The following is a 20,659-nucleotide window of genomic DNA, read 5'->3' as shown; positions in this document are numbered from 1 at the left end:
ATTGTATGCTCTGTATATTTTTAATGCTTGGTACAAAATAAAATAAACTGAAACTGAAACTGAAGTATGTTTCAGGGGGCACATTCGTCGAAGGACGCGAGGCTACCATCTACATATTAAATTCACTTATAATCATGATAAGTGCAAGTGCCCCGTTAGGGGCGAAAACTGCGCATTTTTTTTTCAGTTATGAAATTGATAGTTTTTAAACAAGAAAAGTGTTTTCATTGTTCATTGTAGTCTTTTAATAATTGATTGATTGTTTGTTATCTTTCAGCGGGCACATTTTATCTTCTTTTTTTCTTGGGGTGGGGGCGGGGGCAAGTGCCCCCTTTGCCCATCCCCTACACTCCGCTTCCGGCGGCTTTGGTCCTAGAAGTTTAGTTTCCGAAACAATGTGCCGAGGATAGCAACAACAACAATCACACAGACATAGAGCTATGATTTCCGCTTGTTATCTAGAGGATACAGTTGCCCGACACTCACGTGTGCTCATATAGGCCTTTTCCTTTTCCTGCGCTGCCTTACTTTTTTTTAATATAATTCCTATTAATAGAACGCGGCCATTCTCAAATATTGCTTTGCATTATACGCCTCCAAAATGTGTCATATGTGTCCCTACTTTAACACCTATACGAGCACTGATTACGTGACCAGTTTCCTCCTGATTGCCATTGCGAGTGCACCTCGGATTTTGTGCTATACCTTCTCTTCCCTTATTATAAAGAAATATAGATTTTTTGCCAATTAAAAGATGTCTAGTAGCGCAGATGGATTACGAAGCGTCCATGACTATCAGGTCATGGCAGAAAAATTGTTACCGGAGCCATATTTGAGTTATTACACGTACCCCGGCTTATCAAGACAGACGTATCGAGACAGTCTCGCAGCCTTCAGTAGGTAGGTGAATACGTTTCAGCTACCCCGGCGTTGGAACATATCGTTCAGGAAGGTATACCTTTCCGCCAACCTGTAGGACCCCTTTATACGTGCCTGTTTATTTTGAATACAATCCAAACTAAGGATATTTCCATAATGGCCAGTACACTAGCTAGGTTTGGTGTAACCCCGGATTACACATCGCATAACTATTGTTGTCGGGTTAGGTAGATACAATTGTATTAGGGATTATGTAAATGCTCTTACATTTATGTAAGCATACAATCTACCTCTAAACCATGAAATTGATTTAATCAACACAATTTAAACTGCTACATTAGCTAGGTTTGGTTGAACTCCGGATTACCAAGGGTTATTGCTGTGTTAGCAAGTTAGGTATACACTAATTGTTTTAGGGATCATTAATAGGTTAGTCGTATGTATCTATCATACAAGTGCCATCTACCTGTAAACAATGAAATTTATTTCATTGAAATAAACAGAGAAACTGAATAGGTATAGGTAAAGATTTAGGATCCAGTATTAATTTCATCCAGTAGTATGCATGGTCCATAAACTTTTGATCCATTCAAACACATTATACATTCCTCATTGATTGCCTGCATCGATCCCATTCGGCATTGTCACGACTTCCCTATATAGGATGGCACTTATAGTACATTGTGGCTAGTGTAAGCTAATCATTTGATTTGTACTCTTTTGTGTGTATTCATTTTTGTAATTGTTCAATTTCTGTTCATTTCCCTTATCACGTTGTGTCTATTTTCTTTATCCGACACTAAAACCAACAAATTTCTAGCAGGAAGACATGCAATGCAAGCACACAGACTTGATTTATGATCATCGTGACTGTCATTATTCAGTCCCCAGATTGGGACTATATTCGACCTGATCCAAGCTTTGTTAATGATAACTATGGTCAAACAATATACTCCTTAATAAGAATGGAGCCATAAAATATTACTATAAACATAACAGAGTTTGTTTTTCCCAAGACGACTCTTCGTCACTTTAGCACAATTTCATTTGGTTGGGCAAGGTACAAAATGAATTATTGTGAGCTTTGCCCACTTCCCTCTCTCTCTTTCTCTTTGTTGCATATTTGCATAGGGAGAATCTCATACATCATTATTATATGTTACCCTGCATTATATGTAAACCAACAAAAAGGCGCCAGGTATGATTTTTTTTTTTTTTTTGTTAAGGGCAGATTATGAAAGAGCAGACTATATTCAAGCTTCAAAATGATGTATAACTCAATTCAAGTGGACTCTCCTAACCTACAGAACCTATCTAAATCTTTGAAAGAAAGCACATACTCTGGAAATGTTTGAACTGAGAAAAGAGGCTCTGAAGTACAGGATCTATTTAAACGCTTAACCTTTACCAAGCCGTACTAGCTGTGTAATGAATGAGACAAAAAACAACAACAAACAACAACAACAAAAAGGATGTAAACCACAGGAGCAACAACAATGAAGTGATTGTTATATTAAGCTGAAAGTAAGCATGCTGCATAAACAAATTCTGTCCATAATATAAAGACAACTTCTAAAGCGGTAGCGTTATCCAAGAGTGTGCAAAGGATTTTGTTTTTTTTTAATTAAAAGAGCCTCTGAGATATACCTGATCACAGATATACGCTACCATAAAGGGTTGTAGAAAAACTGCGGAATACCCACTTTTCCATTCATTTTATGATCCCAAACCTACGACTTATATACACATGATATAGAAGAAGAATAGGTCTTTCAGAAAATACATAAGACTGAGAATTTAGGCTTACGCGGTTAAATTCATTTCACTCTTTTTGAGTGCTCTCGTGAAATCAAGGGGCGCGACATTTTGTTGGTTTTGTGATGCACGGCCACATTATATGCATAAGATGAATTTGATAAAATTATCTGATAAACCCTATGATTACTTGAGAACAATATCTTCACTCTGCTTTCATAGATTTGATTTTAGTGTTAAAGGCATAGTTTACCATTTACAGATGATACAATAACCCAGCATTGGTGCTTTAAAATAGTTCTAAGATGTGAGTTAGGGATAGAAACAACCACTGTAAAAATTTGAAGTGGTAAAAACGATGTTAAATATTATTAAATATACAAAATGTGAACAATAGTTATAATGAAGATGTTTCCAGACTAAACCGTCTGCAGTTATGGTTTATCTAGAAAAATACAGACATCTTATATTTTAGGCTTTATCGCGAAAATTTTATATGATAGGATGTTTTGTGGTACAGCAGACCTACACATATGCATTCAAAATGTCATTTCTTGAAAATTTTTTAAATCACTGTTCCCAAAGGTAAACAGGACCTTTAAGCGTCACTGTGTAACATTTTCACATGTCATGTTCAGAAAAAAAATGAATAAATGGATAATCCACCAACAGCATTTCATGCCTGGATAAGTTGTTCTCTACAAGGAGATAGGCCGAGAATAAATGGTAATTTTGATATAGACAGTCTTGAGCCACATCATTTCGGATCATTCGGTCCCTTGTTGAAAGTATCAATCTTCATTACGTGACCCATATGGACGAGGGATTATCATTTCTGCTGGAGAGAGAAAATTGTTTTATTAGCAAGAATCTCTGACATGTTAGTAAACCTTACATTATATTTTTAGTAACCTAAACTTTGTTTTCATTGATTTCATTCTAGCCTTTTAATATTTTTTTTCAAATATAATAATGAACACGTGCACAGCAGCTAATGGCACACGGTGATGGAATTTACAATGTATATCAGTGAAAGCCTCATTATATTGGGGTCGCGTGCTCCTCTAATCTACCTCTTAGCTATGCGCCTGACGTCATATAATCAGCGAAGTTTCCCAAAAAGGAGAAGATGGAGTAAATTCACCAGAGTATCCGTTGTCTATTTTTTTTTCTCTTATAGGTATCGATTTCGGCCACGTACGCTGTCTGATGTGTCCAGACGTTGCCTGTCAACCACAGTGCTTGGTCAACCAATCAGTATTCCCATTGGAGCTTCACCCACTGCGATCCATTCCCTCGCTCACAAAGATGCCGAGATTGCAACAGCTAAAGGTTTGTCAAACTTTGTCTTGTATAAGTACTCGGGAATCTATTAAGCTCTTAAACATAAATAATATGTGCACTGGTCAATTTGAAAGCAAGTATTAAAAAGTTTTATTTGTTGACTGATGTTAAAATCATTCAGAGTAGTTAAAATCACTGACAAAGGGCTGGCTATAAAAGAGTCTATAATATCATATTATGACATAGTTTTTCATAATTTTTAACATAGCATAGAGGGGAATAAAAATCGTCATGTCAAACACATATATGCAAGTATATGAATGTTGATGAAAGAATCAATGAATACAAAAGGCACCCAATATTTCTAGAAAAATGAGCTCCTGGCAGATTTGTGAATCAGAATGAGACGCAGACAATACTGTCGATTGAGTGCGTTTGGTTGAAAAATGTGCTATTAATGGCGAATATATATTATACATATACACACAAACATCCAACGAGTAGGGCTAGATAGACAAATTAAGAATCCAAAGACATGCTTCTAACAATGTCTAACTCTGTCATGCACCAATAGACTTGCTGAAATGATCATGCTTACTTAAATCATTATCCATTCGATTCCAATATGCAAGGTGTGGCCGCTGCAAACACGGTTATGATACAGAGTTGTTATTCGAATAAAACCATACCCGACGTCGCCGCCTCCGCGCCAGATGGATTACGTTGGATGCAAACTTACCTGTTCAAAGACCGGCGCATTGTCGAACATATCATCCGCACCGCAGAAGTAGCAGGCCACAAGGCCATTGTTTTTACTGTCGACTCTCCAATGTCGGGGCTGGATTCTGGTTACGACAGGGACTTCGAGCTCTTCAACGAGGAGCAGCAAAAGTATAAGCTTGATATATTTTAACCCTTTAAACCATTTAAAACCACTTTAAACTTTTTATGGCGTATTATTCTTTTTACTGCATTTCAAATGGCGACCCCAAATGTTTGAGCTCTTTGTGGCCAAATTTCAAAAGACAGTTGACAAAATGAGGGACGGCTTGTTTATCATTAGACTCATAATCACTTGTTTATTTCTTTCCTTTATAATATAATAAGATAATGCAATGAAATCTAGAATTACAAAATTTAGTGTTGACAAGATGATTTCTGCAGAAAAAAAAAATGGAATACGACTTGCAACTGAGATTGGTATGATCATTCTTCTCCGGGTAAATGTAACGGTGAGAGCTGCTGTGTCGTGTTGTAATAATCTGGAATATTTACGTGATAACCTAAAAGCCGTAAATGTTGAGGCCGCTGTATAAAGGGATAGAAAGACAATGCAATGATGTACACTATAAAATAAATCCGTATAGACTCACATACAATGCATGTCTGAATTATAATATGTCCTGGTGAAATACATGTATATCAAAGGTGATACTATAGAGGATAATGCAGGTGGCTGATAAAAACATTACGGTTTCCTAATTCTAAAGGAAGTCATTTACTTTACTTCTTTGAGTCTCACTCTTTTCCTCCTTCCTATTAACAGTGTTTTCGAGCAATATTTTATTCTTATTCCCACTGAACTATGAAAATTCCACAGTGCTCAGTTCAGTTCAGTTCAGTTCAGTTCAGTTTTTATTTCTGCATTTCAAAATCAATACAAATCAACAAATCAACAAAATACTTACATAGTCATTTACACAGCTAATATTCGTAACGTTTGGATCTTACATACATTTTCTTTTTTTTTCAAGAACGAATATCATATATGAAAGGAAGCAATAGGAAATGATAAAAATGAAATGCAGGGGACCATCATCATAAGCTAAGCTTGACGAGGAAGATGGCCCCAGGTAAAGAGATACATAAAGAAAATCATTTTAGTATTTGGATTTTGATCATGATAATTATGCTTGGAAATTGTCTGACCAGAATATAGCAAACTCTGCTTGAAGAATTTAATGACTCCCTTTTCAACCCTCCTTTTAATCAGGGATATACTTTCTCGAATATCCCTATCACTGAAACCCTAAATTTATTTACTAATCTAATATATCTTACCAAAATCACAGCAAAACAAATACTTATAGATCGATAGATAGATAAAGTAATGAACAAATAAATAAATAAAACTAAATAGACAAATGAAATAACGCCTGTAAATCCGACGGTTTGTTTATCCCAAAAATGAAAAATGAGGTTTATTAATTCGAAAATGTAAATACGCGTCTTTCTTACAAAGTTAACTCTCAGAATTACGAAACATAATATTTCCCTTTTCGGATTAAAGAAATTGTAATAAAAGGCTGTCATTTTTACAGGAGGAGAAAAAAAAAACCCAAACAACTAGAAATAAAGCAAATCTGATATATAGGATATTGCCTCAAAAAGATCTTAATGAGAGTTTTGAATTTCCACAATGATAGTGTGATTTCACCTCGAACTCAACTAGATCCTATCAAACAGCCTTGATTTCAGGAATAGAAATTTTAGAAAAAATAGAAAGTTTAGAAATCTTCCAACTCAATATGATGGCAGAGTGAATGTTTATAAATAAGCCCAAAACACTTAATTACTTACGTGTTCTTCTATATCTAGCACTTAGAGGATGATCAATACATCTACAATATCTGACGATCAAAATATCCAAACATCTTAACAACTTACGCATTCGCTATTTTTTTCACTATTATTTTCATATATTAATAATATTTTACTATTCAAATGCGACCAAGAGTAGTCTCTGTAATGTTTCGTTATTTTCTTAAATGTGTTCGCTCTTATTTTTCAGGTATAGTAATATTGATATTGGCTTACCCGAGTTCAAGGAGGCTCGTAAGCAAGGTGCTCGTGGTATCGTCCGTTACCATAGGAACCAATTTGACCCTAGTCTCACCTGGGATGACGTCAAATGGTTCCGCAGGTTGTCCACGCTCCCAATTGTGTGCAAGGGAATTCTAACAGGTAGGATTTTTTTTCTTTTTTTCCCTTTTTTTAAAAGTGAAATTATAACTGCTGCGTAGCGATGCCACTTCTTTTTTTCTTATTGCAATAATTATGCTGCACTACACATATCCATGAAAAGGAGCCATGTTAATGCTTGCAGCTAAAATTTTACTCCAGCTCAGTCCAGTTTTAGTTTCTTTTTATTTTTTTCACTAGTGCAAAGTAAGCATTATATGAAATCAACAACTTTCTCATCAAATGTAAATAAGAGAACTTAACAAAATTTAAAGAGCACTTAAAGAGTAGGCCTACGTAGAAGAAAATAATAACGTGTACATAATTTACGAGAACGCATATTATATCATACCTTATTATATAAGGTACATGTGGAGGAGACCGTTATCATTATAGTAAACTTACTGATATGACCTAATCTATCAACTCATTGCCCGATCATCATTGATCATATATATATATATATATATATATATATATATAGTTCATAAATGCTCTAAATCATTTCATCCAACAGCCGAGGCAGCTAGACAGGCGGCTGATGCTGGGGTGGACGGTATCTTGGTGTCCGCTCACGGTGGTAGGCAGCTGGATGGTGTACCCGCTCCGGTAAAGCAAGAGATGCGATACATCCCCCCCCCCCCCTCTCTCTCTCTCTCTCTCTATCTCCGTATCCCTATTTCTCTCTCTTTCTCTATCTCTATCTCTAATCCCTATCTCTATCTCTATTTCTATCTCTAATCCCTATCTCTATCTCTGTCTCTATATTTTCATATCTGTCTCTATATTTTTATCCAAATCTCGATGTCTGTCTTTATCTCTATCTCTATTTCTATATCTATCTCTATATATCTCTGTCTCTGTATTTCTATCTTTATCTCTCTCTCTCTCTCTCTCCATATCTATCTTTACCACTATCTCTATCTCTACCTCTATCTCCCTCTCTATCTTTATATCTCTCCTTGACTCTATCCTTATCTATCTATCTACACTCAGCAAAAAAAGAAAGTAATTTTTTTCCAGTTAATATATTTCATAGAAGATCTCGATGAAAATCATTGTACCACATTAAAGATTATCTAATTGGCTATCAACGTGGAAGGTTTATACAAAGGTAAACTTTACGGATGAGTGAACACATTTTTGTCCTCTAAGGCAGAAAAGTAAAAATCGTAGAAATTGACATATTGAAATTCATTTGCAAATACCCTCCACGGTAACAATGATACCAAAAAACCAATTCAACGTAATGAGAGACATGAATAAAAAGGCAGAAATAAGTTTCCGTTCCCTCGTTTCTCTTTATGGTTCCAAAGAAACCATGGATTACGAAATCTCTCCTGAGGTCTATTAACCGTAAAAATGCTCTTTTCTACAAATACCGAAGTGATCCTAACAGTCGAACTCGGTCTCGGTATGTGCATTATCGCAACGTTCTTACATCATCCATACGTTTAGCCAAACGAATGCATTTTTCAAAGCAATTTATCAAGCATAAAAATGACATCAAGAGTACGTGGAAGGTGATAAATGAAGCGCTGAACACTAAAAATAACATCGAACCACCTAGGCATATTATTAATAATGATAAGTACATTGAAGATGAAGCTGATGTGGCAGAAGTATTCAATGAATACTTTGTAAGCATAGGACCTAATCTTGCCAGCAGTATTCCGCATTCAAATACTGATTTTTATTACTTTCTAAAAGACCAGAATCAGCAGTCTCTTTTTTTTGAACCTGTCATTGAAGAAGAAATCAAAGATATCGTGCAAAACTTGAACACTAAGAAAAGCTCTGGATGTGATGGAATCACCAATTTTCTCCTTAAAAACATCATCAATGAAATAGTTATACCATTAACACACATTTTTAATTTATCGTTATCTACTGGCATAGTTCCACAAAAAATGAAAATAGCTAAAGTAGTACCAATTTTTAAAAAAGGACAAAAAGAATCTGTGACAAATTATCGCCCTATATCTTTGTTAACTTCATTTTCAAAACTTCTTGAAAGGTTGGTATATACGCGCACACACAAATTTCTCGAAAAGTGTGAAGTTTTTTGTAACTCCCAGTTTGGTTTTAGGAAAAACCACAGTACGACCCATGCCTTACTCACTTTTATCCATAAAGTTGCTCATGCTATAGATGATGTCTCCCACACTATTGGAGTTTTTCTTGATTTTTCGAAGGCCTTCGACACAATTGACCACGATATTTTGATTTACAAGCTACGACATTATGGTATACGTGGGAAGGCTTTGGACTGGTTTCGAGATTATTTATCAAACAGAAAACAATTTGTGAGTATAAATGGCCGTGATTCTCAGTTAAAGTTAATTTCATGTGGTGTTCCACAGGGCTCCTTACTAGGCCCACTATTGTTCATTTTGTACATTAACGATCTTCCTAGTTCCTCGCCAATTCTTTCCTTTATATGTTTTGCTGACGACTCCAATCTGTTTTTTACACACAGAGATCCTTATACTCTTGTTAACACAGTGAATAAAGAACTTAAATCTGTGCAATCTTGGATATACGCCAACAAATTGTCACTTAATATTGATAAAACTCATTGTATGCTTTTTAGCAATAGTCTTAAAACCCTTCCTTTTCATATTAAGTTTAATGAAACTGAATTAAATCAAGTCAGTAGTATAAAATTTTTAGGGCTTTTTATTGATAGTGATTTATCTTGGAAATCCCACGTTAGTTATTTAAGTAATATTCTTTCTAAAAATACGGGTGTTCTTAATAAACTTAAGAGTGTTTTTCCAAGTCAAATTCTGCTTAATCTTTATTCTACTTTGATTACTCCGTACCTTAACTATGGTATTCTTGTGTGGGGGAATGCAACTAGAAATCTTCTTGATATACTGTTCCGTATTCAAAAACGTGCCATCAGAAATATCAACCATGTCGGATATTTGTCCCACACGAATGATTTATTTTTGAAAAATAAAATACTGAAAATATCAGATCTGTTCAGTTACAACGTCGGCATATTTATGTACAAATTTTCTGCCAACGAGTTACCGGATGTTTTTACTAGCATGTTCAGAAAAAACTATTTGATTCATAATTATCCTACCCGCCAAAGTGACGCATTTCACCTTCCACGTACTCGAACAATTTTCGCTAAAAAAACGATAATGTATACGGGCCCTAGATACTGGAATGACCTCTCCCCCGAAATAACAAGCTGCTCGTCTTTATATTCCTTTAAACGTAAATTAAAAGAGTTTTTATTGAGTGCATATTTTGCAGACACTGAACAGTCGTAATGTCTTATGTAATACTGTGGTATGTTATTGTCCAATCAAACATTTTGTCAACACGTTACAGATTCCATTTAGGGTCTTGCCATGGGGCTCTCTGAATTCATCATTAGCAATTCCACACTCTACTTCGTTTCCCTCTCTTCCTCTTTCCCTCTGCCCCTCTCTAACCTTCTATGCAGAGCTTGACGGCAGGCACCAAATGGCTTAATAGTTGTACATGTTACTTTTTGTGTCTTACTGATCATATCCTGGTGAAAGTTTTAATGCAACAATAGTTTATAGTATATACACCAAAGTAGGCTGTATAATAATGATGGCTCGGTCACAGTAAGTTCATATTAATGTATAGTTTGTTTGTTTTTCTTCTACTTCTTTTTCTTCTTCTTTTTTATTACATAAAATTTGGCAACCTTACATCATCATTCTGGTCTTCTATCCGTTCTCCGTTTCTTTTTCACAAACACTGATTACTCGGGGCTTACAGCCAAACAAGCTAGCTTTCATGTAGGTCCCGTCATACTTCTCTTTGATCAACCCCATTTCGATTTCGATTTTGACCAGTTATCATTACATGTAATTACTGTGTTATCACCATGTATATTGTTTGTTTTCTGCACATTGTTCACAAGGTAAAAGAACTTGTCTGGTTTCTGTTGTAATGTTCATAAATGAGAAGTATGAAAATAAAATGAATTGAAAAAAAAATTATATTCTAAAACAAAAACATAGTGGGGAAACTGAAAATGGAACTTTAGAATTTTCTATCAATTCAAACTTTAAATGGCAAAGGGAGAGCCGCAAAAGTGATAAAATCGACAGAATTTCTTCATTTCACTTTTTAATCAATGAATTTAAGAATGCATGAGACAAATTTTTCAGATTTCCTTGATTTGGAGTAACGCTTCAAATTTAACCTTCTTTGTTACCATTACTTATCTCTTATGTCTTTTGATTATGGATTTGACAGAAGATTCTTCAATTTCTTCCATTATTTTTTGTCTGTCTCTATCTTTGGAGGGTTACAGAAACATTATAGTGATCATAGGTTGAGTTTTGCAAACCAATTTGCAAATTAATTTGCATTTTTATTGTGTTGAATTTGTTTTTTGTTCTCATTGTTATATGGAAGAGCATACACGCCTGAATAACACACTCTAAGAAAGTCCGGGTCAGAACTGACCCAGAACTGGGTCCGTTGGGGTCACACCCCGTTCCGGGTAAAAAATGACTTGGAATTTGGTCATGACGACCTTGACACAACTTTTTACTCTGAATGGGGTCATATCTGACCCTATTCCTTGTCATTTCTGACCCGGAACGGGATGTGACCCCAACAGACCCAGTTCCGGGTCAGTTCTCACTCGGATGTTTTAAGAGTGCAGCTTGTCCATTTTTGCAATTTTTACTTTTGAGCCTTGGAAGAGAAAAACCAATATGTTCACTCAAGTTTTCCTTTTTACTGACCTACTAGGTTGATAGCCAATTGAATTACCTTTAACATGGTGTATAAAACACCATTATTAGCAAAATAGTCTATGAGAAAGATGAACTCGAAAAAGTGCTTACTTTCTTTTTTTGCTGAGTGTATTATCTCTTTATCTCTACATGATTTTTATAGGTACATTTGGCAAAACAAACAGACAGAGACGATTAATCATTACTTATAATGTGTAAAGTGTCTAGAATTCCTTAACAAAAATAAAACATTCTACCTCATCTTTCAGTAATCCTTGTGCATTATCATGAATGGTCCCCCTCCCCCCACCCCCCCCCCCCCCCACCCCCGTCTTCCAGATCGACGCTCTGGCCGAGGTGGTGGAGGCTGTCCGTGGTCGCAACGTGGAAGTCTACATGGATGGTGGAGTGAGGACGGGAGCCGACGTACTAAAGGCTCTGGCTAGAGGAGCCAAGGCAGTGTTTATTGGCAGACCTATACTTTGGGGACTGACGTGTAGGGTAAAGTTCACATCATCTACCATCCCACTTATATACACGTAGTTTGACTTTTATACATGGTCACTGATGGTACTTCGAGTATTGTACACAAGTATATCCTTTTGACCAGTTTAAAAGAGATGAACTCACCTGCCCATTTAGAACTCCAATAAACTAAAAGCCAATGCAGCGCACTCCCGTTAAAACGCACATGGTTATAACATAGATTTCGTCACAACAGAGTAAAAATTCAATCTCCAAAATGATGATCTACTTATCTTTATAGATCTTACTATTCGGTTAAAACGAAATTTAGATATAAAGAAAGAAAACCGCTGGTCCCGAGGACTAGAGTGTACTGTAACAGCAATAATATTTTCTTTTACGGGGGATTTGATTGAACATCTACAGTATTTTGTTGTAATTTTTTGTCATATATCATTTTATGTATATTTGGAGCAGATCTTATGAAATATACAGTCCACAAACACGACACACAGATTTATAGTCATTTACCAGCTAAAATGAATCCGTGACTTAAACTTTGTGACACCTGCCATGACAGTCCACGGATATAACAAATAATGTACAGGACTCTAAACCGAACCGGTATCATGAAAGACAGCAGGCATTCTTGCGCGTTTTGCCTTTAAGATTACGAAAGACAAAAGTCAAGAGATCCTAATGACGCGGCAATGTGCTCTAGAAAACTCTCTACCGTTTTCTGAAAACCGAGTGTGAATATCATCATTTCTCCCCTATACAGGGGTCATCTGGGGTTCAGCACGTATTCGATATCCTACAACAGGAACTGGACTACGCCATGGCATTATGTGGTAGGTATCCCAATTCTGCTACCTATATGAGGTTGTCGATTATGATGGCCGCGGCGAATACAGGAATTCCGTAAAAAGCTGGGGGGGGGGGGTGGGGGGGAGTAAGGTGCCACTTCCGGGTTTCACCAGGTGACAAGGCTTAAAGGGGATGGCTAGTAACTGATCAGTGGGAATCAGTGGGAATGCTGAGGGATGATTGTTCCAATCCTTGTGGAATTCATTTAAGAGTACATTATATATCTATTCTTGTGTGAAAATTATTTGCTTCAGAATGGTCTCATATTCAAGTAATGTACAGTTTAATGTTTCCAGGTAAGCGTCCCTGGTCAGTGACGGGGCATTAATCTGCACATTACTTGAAAATGAGACCGTTCTGAAGCAAATAATTTTCACACAACAGTAGATATATAATGTACTCTTAAATGAATCCCACAAGGATTGGAACAATCATCCCTCAGCATTTCCATTGATTCCCACTGATCGGTTATTAGCCATCCCCTTTAAGCGCAATTTTGGGGATATACTTTATTCAAAAAGAAAGATAGAAAACTAAAGGGGGCGCGCGATCCCAGTACACCCTCCTTTATTTTTTCATCCTTGTCATTTCTTTTATCTCAAAGATAAACAAATTAAACATGGGGCGCGTCCCCTACCTTCTGGATCCGCCCCTGTGGTGGAATTTTTTTTTTCTATTTTGATGCTAATGTCCTGAGTTTACAAAACACAGAAAAATACCACTGTTAGCACACCCGCCCATTGCATGCACTACAATGTATATCATTTTCGTCCATGCAGTTTCCAAACAAATAAACCTAATTACCCTGCATGGTCCTATAGATCGAATAATACCCATACGTGCACCAAAGGAACTTGCCGTGCTAACATTCTGCTGTGCTCTTTTCGATGCACTCGTGTATTGTAAAACCTGAAACAATAACATGTAATTTTCCTACTGGACAACCATTTATACCTGTGGGTACAGCGGGGCGATTGGATAATTTGGCTTGTTTAAGGATACAGTTGAAATGGCATGATAATTATGTCCCGAACCCTGAACCTTTCCGTTGAAAACAAGAAACCACGATGATCAGTTGCACGCTGGATCTCCTGTAGAGTTAACAGAATGAGACATTTGTTAATCCTGATTTGGGAAAGAGTACAATATTAATCTTGAAAGGGAATTCCGTTTTGGGGGCCTTCGGAGAGAGAAAGGCCATAACGTGAGGTGATACAAATGAAACTGATAAACACATTTTGAATGCTTATGTAGCTCATTTCTGAGACTTTGTTGATAACAGGAAGAGAAAGGGTACATTATACAGTCACGAATAACTCTGAAGTGAAAAATCCGAAGACATTACCATTACGCGCTCTCATAAAATCCTTGTGATATTCTCAAGTCTGGTTTATGGCCATACATGTGACCAAACAAGAAGTCTCCAAAATACAAATAAGAAAAAAAAACAGAAAAATGAAATGTGTATTTATAGGAATGGCTTCTGTATCTCTTAAATTCTTTTATTGCTAATTAAACTTTGTCGTTTTTGCCGTGACTTCTAACTTCTAACTGTTCTTTTAACGCTTTCCGCAAGTGTCCAAAAGTTACTTTAACTATTGAAAGGAGTGTTGATTACGTGCATCCATATATATATATGTATATATATATATATATATATATAATATATCAAATGATTATGATAGCAGTACAAACACAGCTGTTTCAGCAGTTAATTCTAATATTTTTTTTATATATTTTTATCTCCAGGATGCTCGGACGTAAACTCCATTCCATCGGATATCGTTGTTCACAAGTCATATTATCACATTCCAAAACATAGATTGTAAAGTGGAAAAGCATCGCTTATGTACAGTTCAGTGATGTAAAATCTCACATCACTCCTACACCTCAGCCTCCTTGGATACTTATTAATCATTGTACAAATGTAATTGGATAACCCGTTCACTCCTTATGGAACTGATATAATGATGGAAACTATATACTCTATACATTATTACCCTTACTTCTATAAGTCTTTTTTAGAGATATATTTAGACCAGAGAGAAAGAGAGAGTGAGAATCAGAATGACAAAGAGAGAAACACCAGAGAAACACACTCTTTTTAAATTCCTGTATAATCACATTATCATTCAGTTATCTTTCAGTTATCACACTTTACTGTGTTCAGTATATAATGATGGAAACTATATACTCTATACATTATTACCCTTACTACTATAAGTCCTTTTTAGAGATATATTTGAAGGGTTTGTTTGCAAAAAACCGATAAGTCCATTTTTGAAGATTTTGGAGTCCGATCTCTGTCATAAAGTACAAAATAATACCTTTTAAATGATATATTGGTCACTACATATGAAGGCATATTTTTGAAGTTATGGTCAAAAGAAGCAAAATTTTTCTTATTATTCTCTTTATTTTTCTTGACCTTTAATCGCAAATATCTCCATTTGGCAAATATGGACTTATGACTTATCGGTTTTTGCAAACAAACTCTTCATTTAGACCAGAGAGAAAGAGAGAGTGAGAATCAGAATGACAAAGAGAGAAACACCAGAGAAACACACTCTTTTTAAATTCCTGTATAATCACATTATCATTCAGTTATCTTTCAGTTACACACTTTACTGTGTTCAGTATATAATGATGGAAACTATATACTCTACACATTATTACCCTTACTTCTATAAGTCTTTTTTAGAGATATATTTAGACCAGAGAGAAAGAGAGAGTGAGAATCAGAATGACAAAGAGAGAAACACCAGAGAAACACACTCTTTTTAAATTCCTGTATGATCACATTATCATTCAGTTATCTTTCAGTTACACACTTTACTGTGTTCAAAAATTGAAAATTAGAGTAAAGCATTAAAAAACCTTTTTGTGTGTGTGTGTACAGCATTGAAATTCATATGTTTTTCTCTTTTTTTGCAAAGCATTAAGAATCCCTCACTTATCACTATTTGCTTTGCTCAGGAGAAATTGGAAAATTAGAGGAAAGCATTAAAAAACATGTTTTGTTTTTCAATAAAGTATTAAAAACCTCTCACTTATCAAGCTTTACTTTGTTCAAAGGGAGAGGATAGAAAATTACAGTAAAGCATTAAAAAGCACATTTTTTTTGTGTGTGTAAAGCATTAAAAAGCATTTAAAGCACTTGTTTTTCTACAAAGTTTGTACTAATGCTACTGTACATAGGCCTACTCATCTTTGATTTTACACGATAGGCTCCGACTTGAAATATGGCGTACTCGTTTGGGGTAACACATGTTCCTCGTATTTAGAAAGCATTTTCTCATAGCAGAAAAAAAAAAAGATATTCATATTATTTGTAATGAATCAGAGCGATTTCATACAAATGTCTTATTACATGAAATTAACATGTTAAAGATTCATTATTTGAAGAGTTTGTGAACAAACTAATTAATAGATCCCTCTGTTTTGTGTTTGTTTGATTTTCTCTTTATCAAAAACAATTGCCATTGTATGGGACCACTTTAACGAAAATCTATATTGTGTTTTTCTGGTCCTAAATTTGGGAATTGTCTTGATAACAGCATAAAAGGAGCTTTAAGTTTTAATGATTTTACTTTTATCGATTAAAAAAATTTCTTCTCAATTCCTGCATCACTAGCATTTGAATTTTTGAAAGCCGTAAATTTATTCCATTGCTTTATTGTAATTAATTTTGCTTGATTCATCTAAACTACATTGTCTCCCAGTATTCTTTAGTGAGCTCGTGTGCGTTGTTTGTATTAACCTTTGAGCTCTGATCTTCCTTTGCTCCTTTCCCTGTCCCCCTTTTCCCGTCCCTTTTGATCTTCTGTTTGTTCTTTCAATGCGTGTCCTGATCCTCTTTATAGGAAAGCTGATTGTTTATGTTTGTGTGTGCTGTTGTGTTCATATGATTTTTTTAAATGTTTTTTCCCCTGTCTTCCCTATAGTTTCTCAGGCAAAAAACTGGAGGTTTTGTTTGCGTCAGAATACGATTAGTTATTGTTCATGAGTGGACTTGCATTCTACAAGCCCGGTTCAGCAGTTTCCTCCATTTCCAACAACTTTTTCTTGATACAATTCTGTTAAAGTTTGCCTATGTCATTATGAATTCATTTCTCTAAAACTATGCTTTATCTATTATAATGCTAAAATAAAGCATGCATTGATCGCGAGTGATTGCAAATATTACATTGTACTTGATACTTTTGTTGGAAATGAAATTAAATAAATGGAATGAAATGAAATGAACTGAAACGAAATGATTAATGATGTACCATGTCCTATGAATGAAAAAGAAAAAGAGTTGAAAGGTTGCAGTCTGGAAAAGGCCAGGTCAAAACAGAGAAAAGAAAAAAGAAAACGCAGACTCTTCCAAGATAGTTGGCAATAGAATTCCTGGTAAAGGAAAAAAAAATCGACTCTTGAATCAAAAGGCAGCCACTTGATGAACTCGCAAAAAAAAAAGAAAAAAGATAGCAGTAGGACCTATACTCGGAAGTTACTGCCTTTCCATTCTCGTCACATTCGATACGAAATAATTATATGCGTGCGTGTTATTAGGTTTTCACTTCATGGATCTTTGTGGGCAAAGTCATAGATATTTGCAGTGACTTAAGTCTCAGAATACATAATCATTAATTCATTCTCTATAGGGCTATCGCTCAACTGGGCTATAGTGCTGTCACATCATGTGCTAATTTCATATACTTGATGAGCCATACAAATAAACAGCCTAAAAGAACCAGGATTTCTTTTTTTTTGTTTTTGTTTAAATGTCTTTCAGAGATGTATTTTAATTGGATATCGGTGTAAGAAATAAAGACCTTGCCATGTTGCAGATGAATTGCAATTAAATACACTAGCTCCATATTCTTGTATATATTATATACATGTAGTCTTTTTGCGAAGTGGCATATCGATCTCTTGTTCTTAATGCAGCATTGTTGCGTTCTTGTGTGTGTCTGTCTGTTTGTTTAAGGATACTAAATAGGAAGTAACAAAGTGAAAGTGGAGTAGATAAACGGTAGAACGCTTTGACATTGGCCAATCTGTTCGTCCTCCGACTTCCTGTCTTTTGTACACCATGAGAAAAACTTGTGCCTGTGGGCTTTTCTCCCAAAAATTATTATGATTTGTTCAGGACTTTATCAAGATGGCTGAAAAAACAAAAACAAAAACATAACCCTACAAAAAGATAGAAAGTTCCGTTGCTACCATCACAAAAGCCTTTGACTTGTGTCTTCGAAAAGTATTTGCTGTGTCTGTGTGCGTAATGTATAAAGCTCACGCGTTTCTAAATTAATTCTCTTCGAAAGACAGAACTGAAGAGAAAACGAAGAATTTCAAAAGACATTCTCTTATCTTTATATAACACAGGCAGCGCTCGAGATTATAATGATTCGATCCAAGGTAGCCCATCACCTTACATGCTTATCACAGTCAAATTGCTGGTACCTGCACCAGTGAGCTAGGGGACAACAGGAGAACGCGGAAGTAGTTGGTTTTTATAGTCCTTTTACCTTGCAGCATCAAAACGGGGCATATTCCAGTATTTCACGTGCATGTAATGTGAAATTCTACCATTTGAATTTGTCGGGGTGCATAATTTAGTATTACAGGGTGAAGCAGGCTGTGGAATTTCCTGTTCTTCAGCCTATCTTTACAATCTACATTCGTTTGCTGTTAATCGCGAAAAGTCCAAAGTGCGAGTTCTTTTGAAGATCATGTAAGGAGCTTTACACAAGGCATGATACTTTTTGGAAGACGATATACAACGGTAAAACGTCATAACAGTTTTATAGTGACTGTATGACCAACCGGTGATGGTAACTGAGGGAACTGAGGTAGCTGCACGTTGCTTGCAGTGTACACGGTGCCTTACAGATATATCCGAATACAATGATATCATAAAATATCAATAAGCCACTCGTGACGAGCATGTATTAGAAATTATCGCCTGTATGACCCGGACAGCGAGGATTCATGCATTGAAGGGGACTCAATCTTGGTGAGTGAGTAATCACTGTGTATGGATAGATGCGTGAACGAATGTATTCTATTTGTGTATATGTATTGATTTTGGTCTGTTGTCATGATTGTGAAATTTAAAACAAATAAACAAATAAACCAAATAGACAACGCCCGATCTAGCTATGTCATACAGCATGTCTTTGTATAAAAACTGTGTGAAAAGTGTATTGAAGACGAACACGAATAGTGTGTCTGAGCAGTATACGAAGGCTTATTCGTTCTAGAAGGCAGAAACGACATACGCAAAGACATATTTAGATCTCCCTCATTGCAACGTCTCCCCCAAGGGAATGGGAACGACATATCACACATTTCTGACCTGGTTCAGGATAATAATTATGTCCTATACACTCTAAGAAAAATAGATTCAATTTTGCCCTTTTACGTGTGACATTATTGTAGCACCTTCACGGGAACAATTTTGCACATTTCTGGTCTGAAAGGTGCAAATTTGCACCCGTAAAGGTGCTCCCACTGTGTCACAATAAGGTGCAAAATTCTGGAGTGTAGGACATAAACCTATGTGAACCAGGTTAGACATGTGTCATATACCTTACTAACGATTTGAACAATACCCTGTGAAGTTCAAAAGTGTGTAAACAGCCATGAATAATTCGGTATAGGTCCGTGTCTCTTCGGTTTGTCATCATTGGTTATCTGTTACATAAATAGAGAGTCGGTTACAAAATTTTTGCTCTGCTAAAGTTGTGATCGAGTGTTGCTGTTATAAACTACAAATACAGGGTAAAGTTACATAATATACAATCGACCATAATCATGATTGTCCTGACATTGGTGCTTCTACTATCTATGTGTACACTGAACCAAACAATCAATGCGACTGACAAGAGGATACATTATCTCATGCAAGATACGTATCATGATGACTTCTATAACGCTTCACAAGCAGACAAGACAAAATGGGCAATAGATCAAATTGAATAAAATCAAATTTGGACAGACCATTCAGTTCATTAACACGTTCACTACCGAAAGACATAGAATATGTATATCATATGTGCTTTTTGTTTTGTTGTTGTTGTTGTTGTTGTTGTTGTTTTTTCCCCCTTTTGTTTTTGTTTTTTTTGCGGAACGTCCACCAAAGTGGAATCCCGGGTTGGAATCGGGTTTCAATCTGACATCATCAGGCGATCATTATCAGTGATATAAAACACCATGCAAACAAGCTGGGATCTAGCACAGCTATAGGCAGGGGACATTTTTTTTTCTGGTATTTTTAACGCTGTTACATAAATGAATATAATACAATAATGATGAGACTCGAAAGTCTATTGTACTACTTACCGATTCTGTTTTGTAATTGCACCTTAGTAAGAGTGTAATGTCCCATTTCTTCACAGTTTGTTGGTAATAATTGTCATTGATTGGGGGCGCTGTGGCATAATGGTTAAGACTTCCGACTCCCGATCGGAGGACCCGAGTTCGAATCCCGCCCAGTGCTTACGTCCTTGGACAAGATGTTTTTACCCACCATATCCCTCTCGACCCAGGTTTATGAATGGGTACCTGGCAACGCTAGGGTAATAATAATGGCAGGGCCCTCTGGTAGAGCAGTGGCAACACTGAAGGGGCTACCCTGGGTAAATAAGACGTTATTGTTATTACTATTATTACTATTATTATTGTTATCATTACTATTATTGTTATTATTATCATTATTA

General features: G+C 35.9%; 1 protein-coding gene across 1 annotated transcript; it reads left to right on the top strand.

The window, feature by feature from the left end:
• The first annotated feature begins 703 nt into the window (after positions 1-703).
• LOC139744518 (2-Hydroxyacid oxidase 1-like) lies at positions 704-14,779 on the top strand. Its single transcript, XM_071654951.1, has 8 exons — positions 704-900; positions 3,815-3,966; positions 4,551-4,809; positions 6,710-6,882; positions 7,397-7,488; positions 11,958-12,119; positions 12,865-12,934; positions 14,700-14,779. The coding sequence occupies exons 1-8, from the start codon at positions 755-757 to the stop codon at positions 14,777-14,779; spliced, it is 1,134 nt and encodes a 377-aa protein (XP_071511052.1). The 5' UTR covers positions 704-754.
• Positions 14,780-20,659: the final 5,880 nt, after the last annotated feature.

The sequence above is a fragment of the Diadema antillarum genome, unplaced genomic scaffold (genome assembly GCF_040938485.1).
Source record: "Diadema antillarum isolate AM-2024a unplaced genomic scaffold, OU_Dant_1.0 seq00001186_RagTag, whole genome shotgun sequence".
NCBI classification, from domain to species: Eukaryota; Metazoa; Echinodermata; class Echinoidea; order Diadematoida; family Diadematidae; genus Diadema; species Diadema antillarum.
The sequence above is the reverse complement of the archived record's forward strand: the minus strand, read 5'-3'. Positions and strand labels throughout refer to the sequence as shown.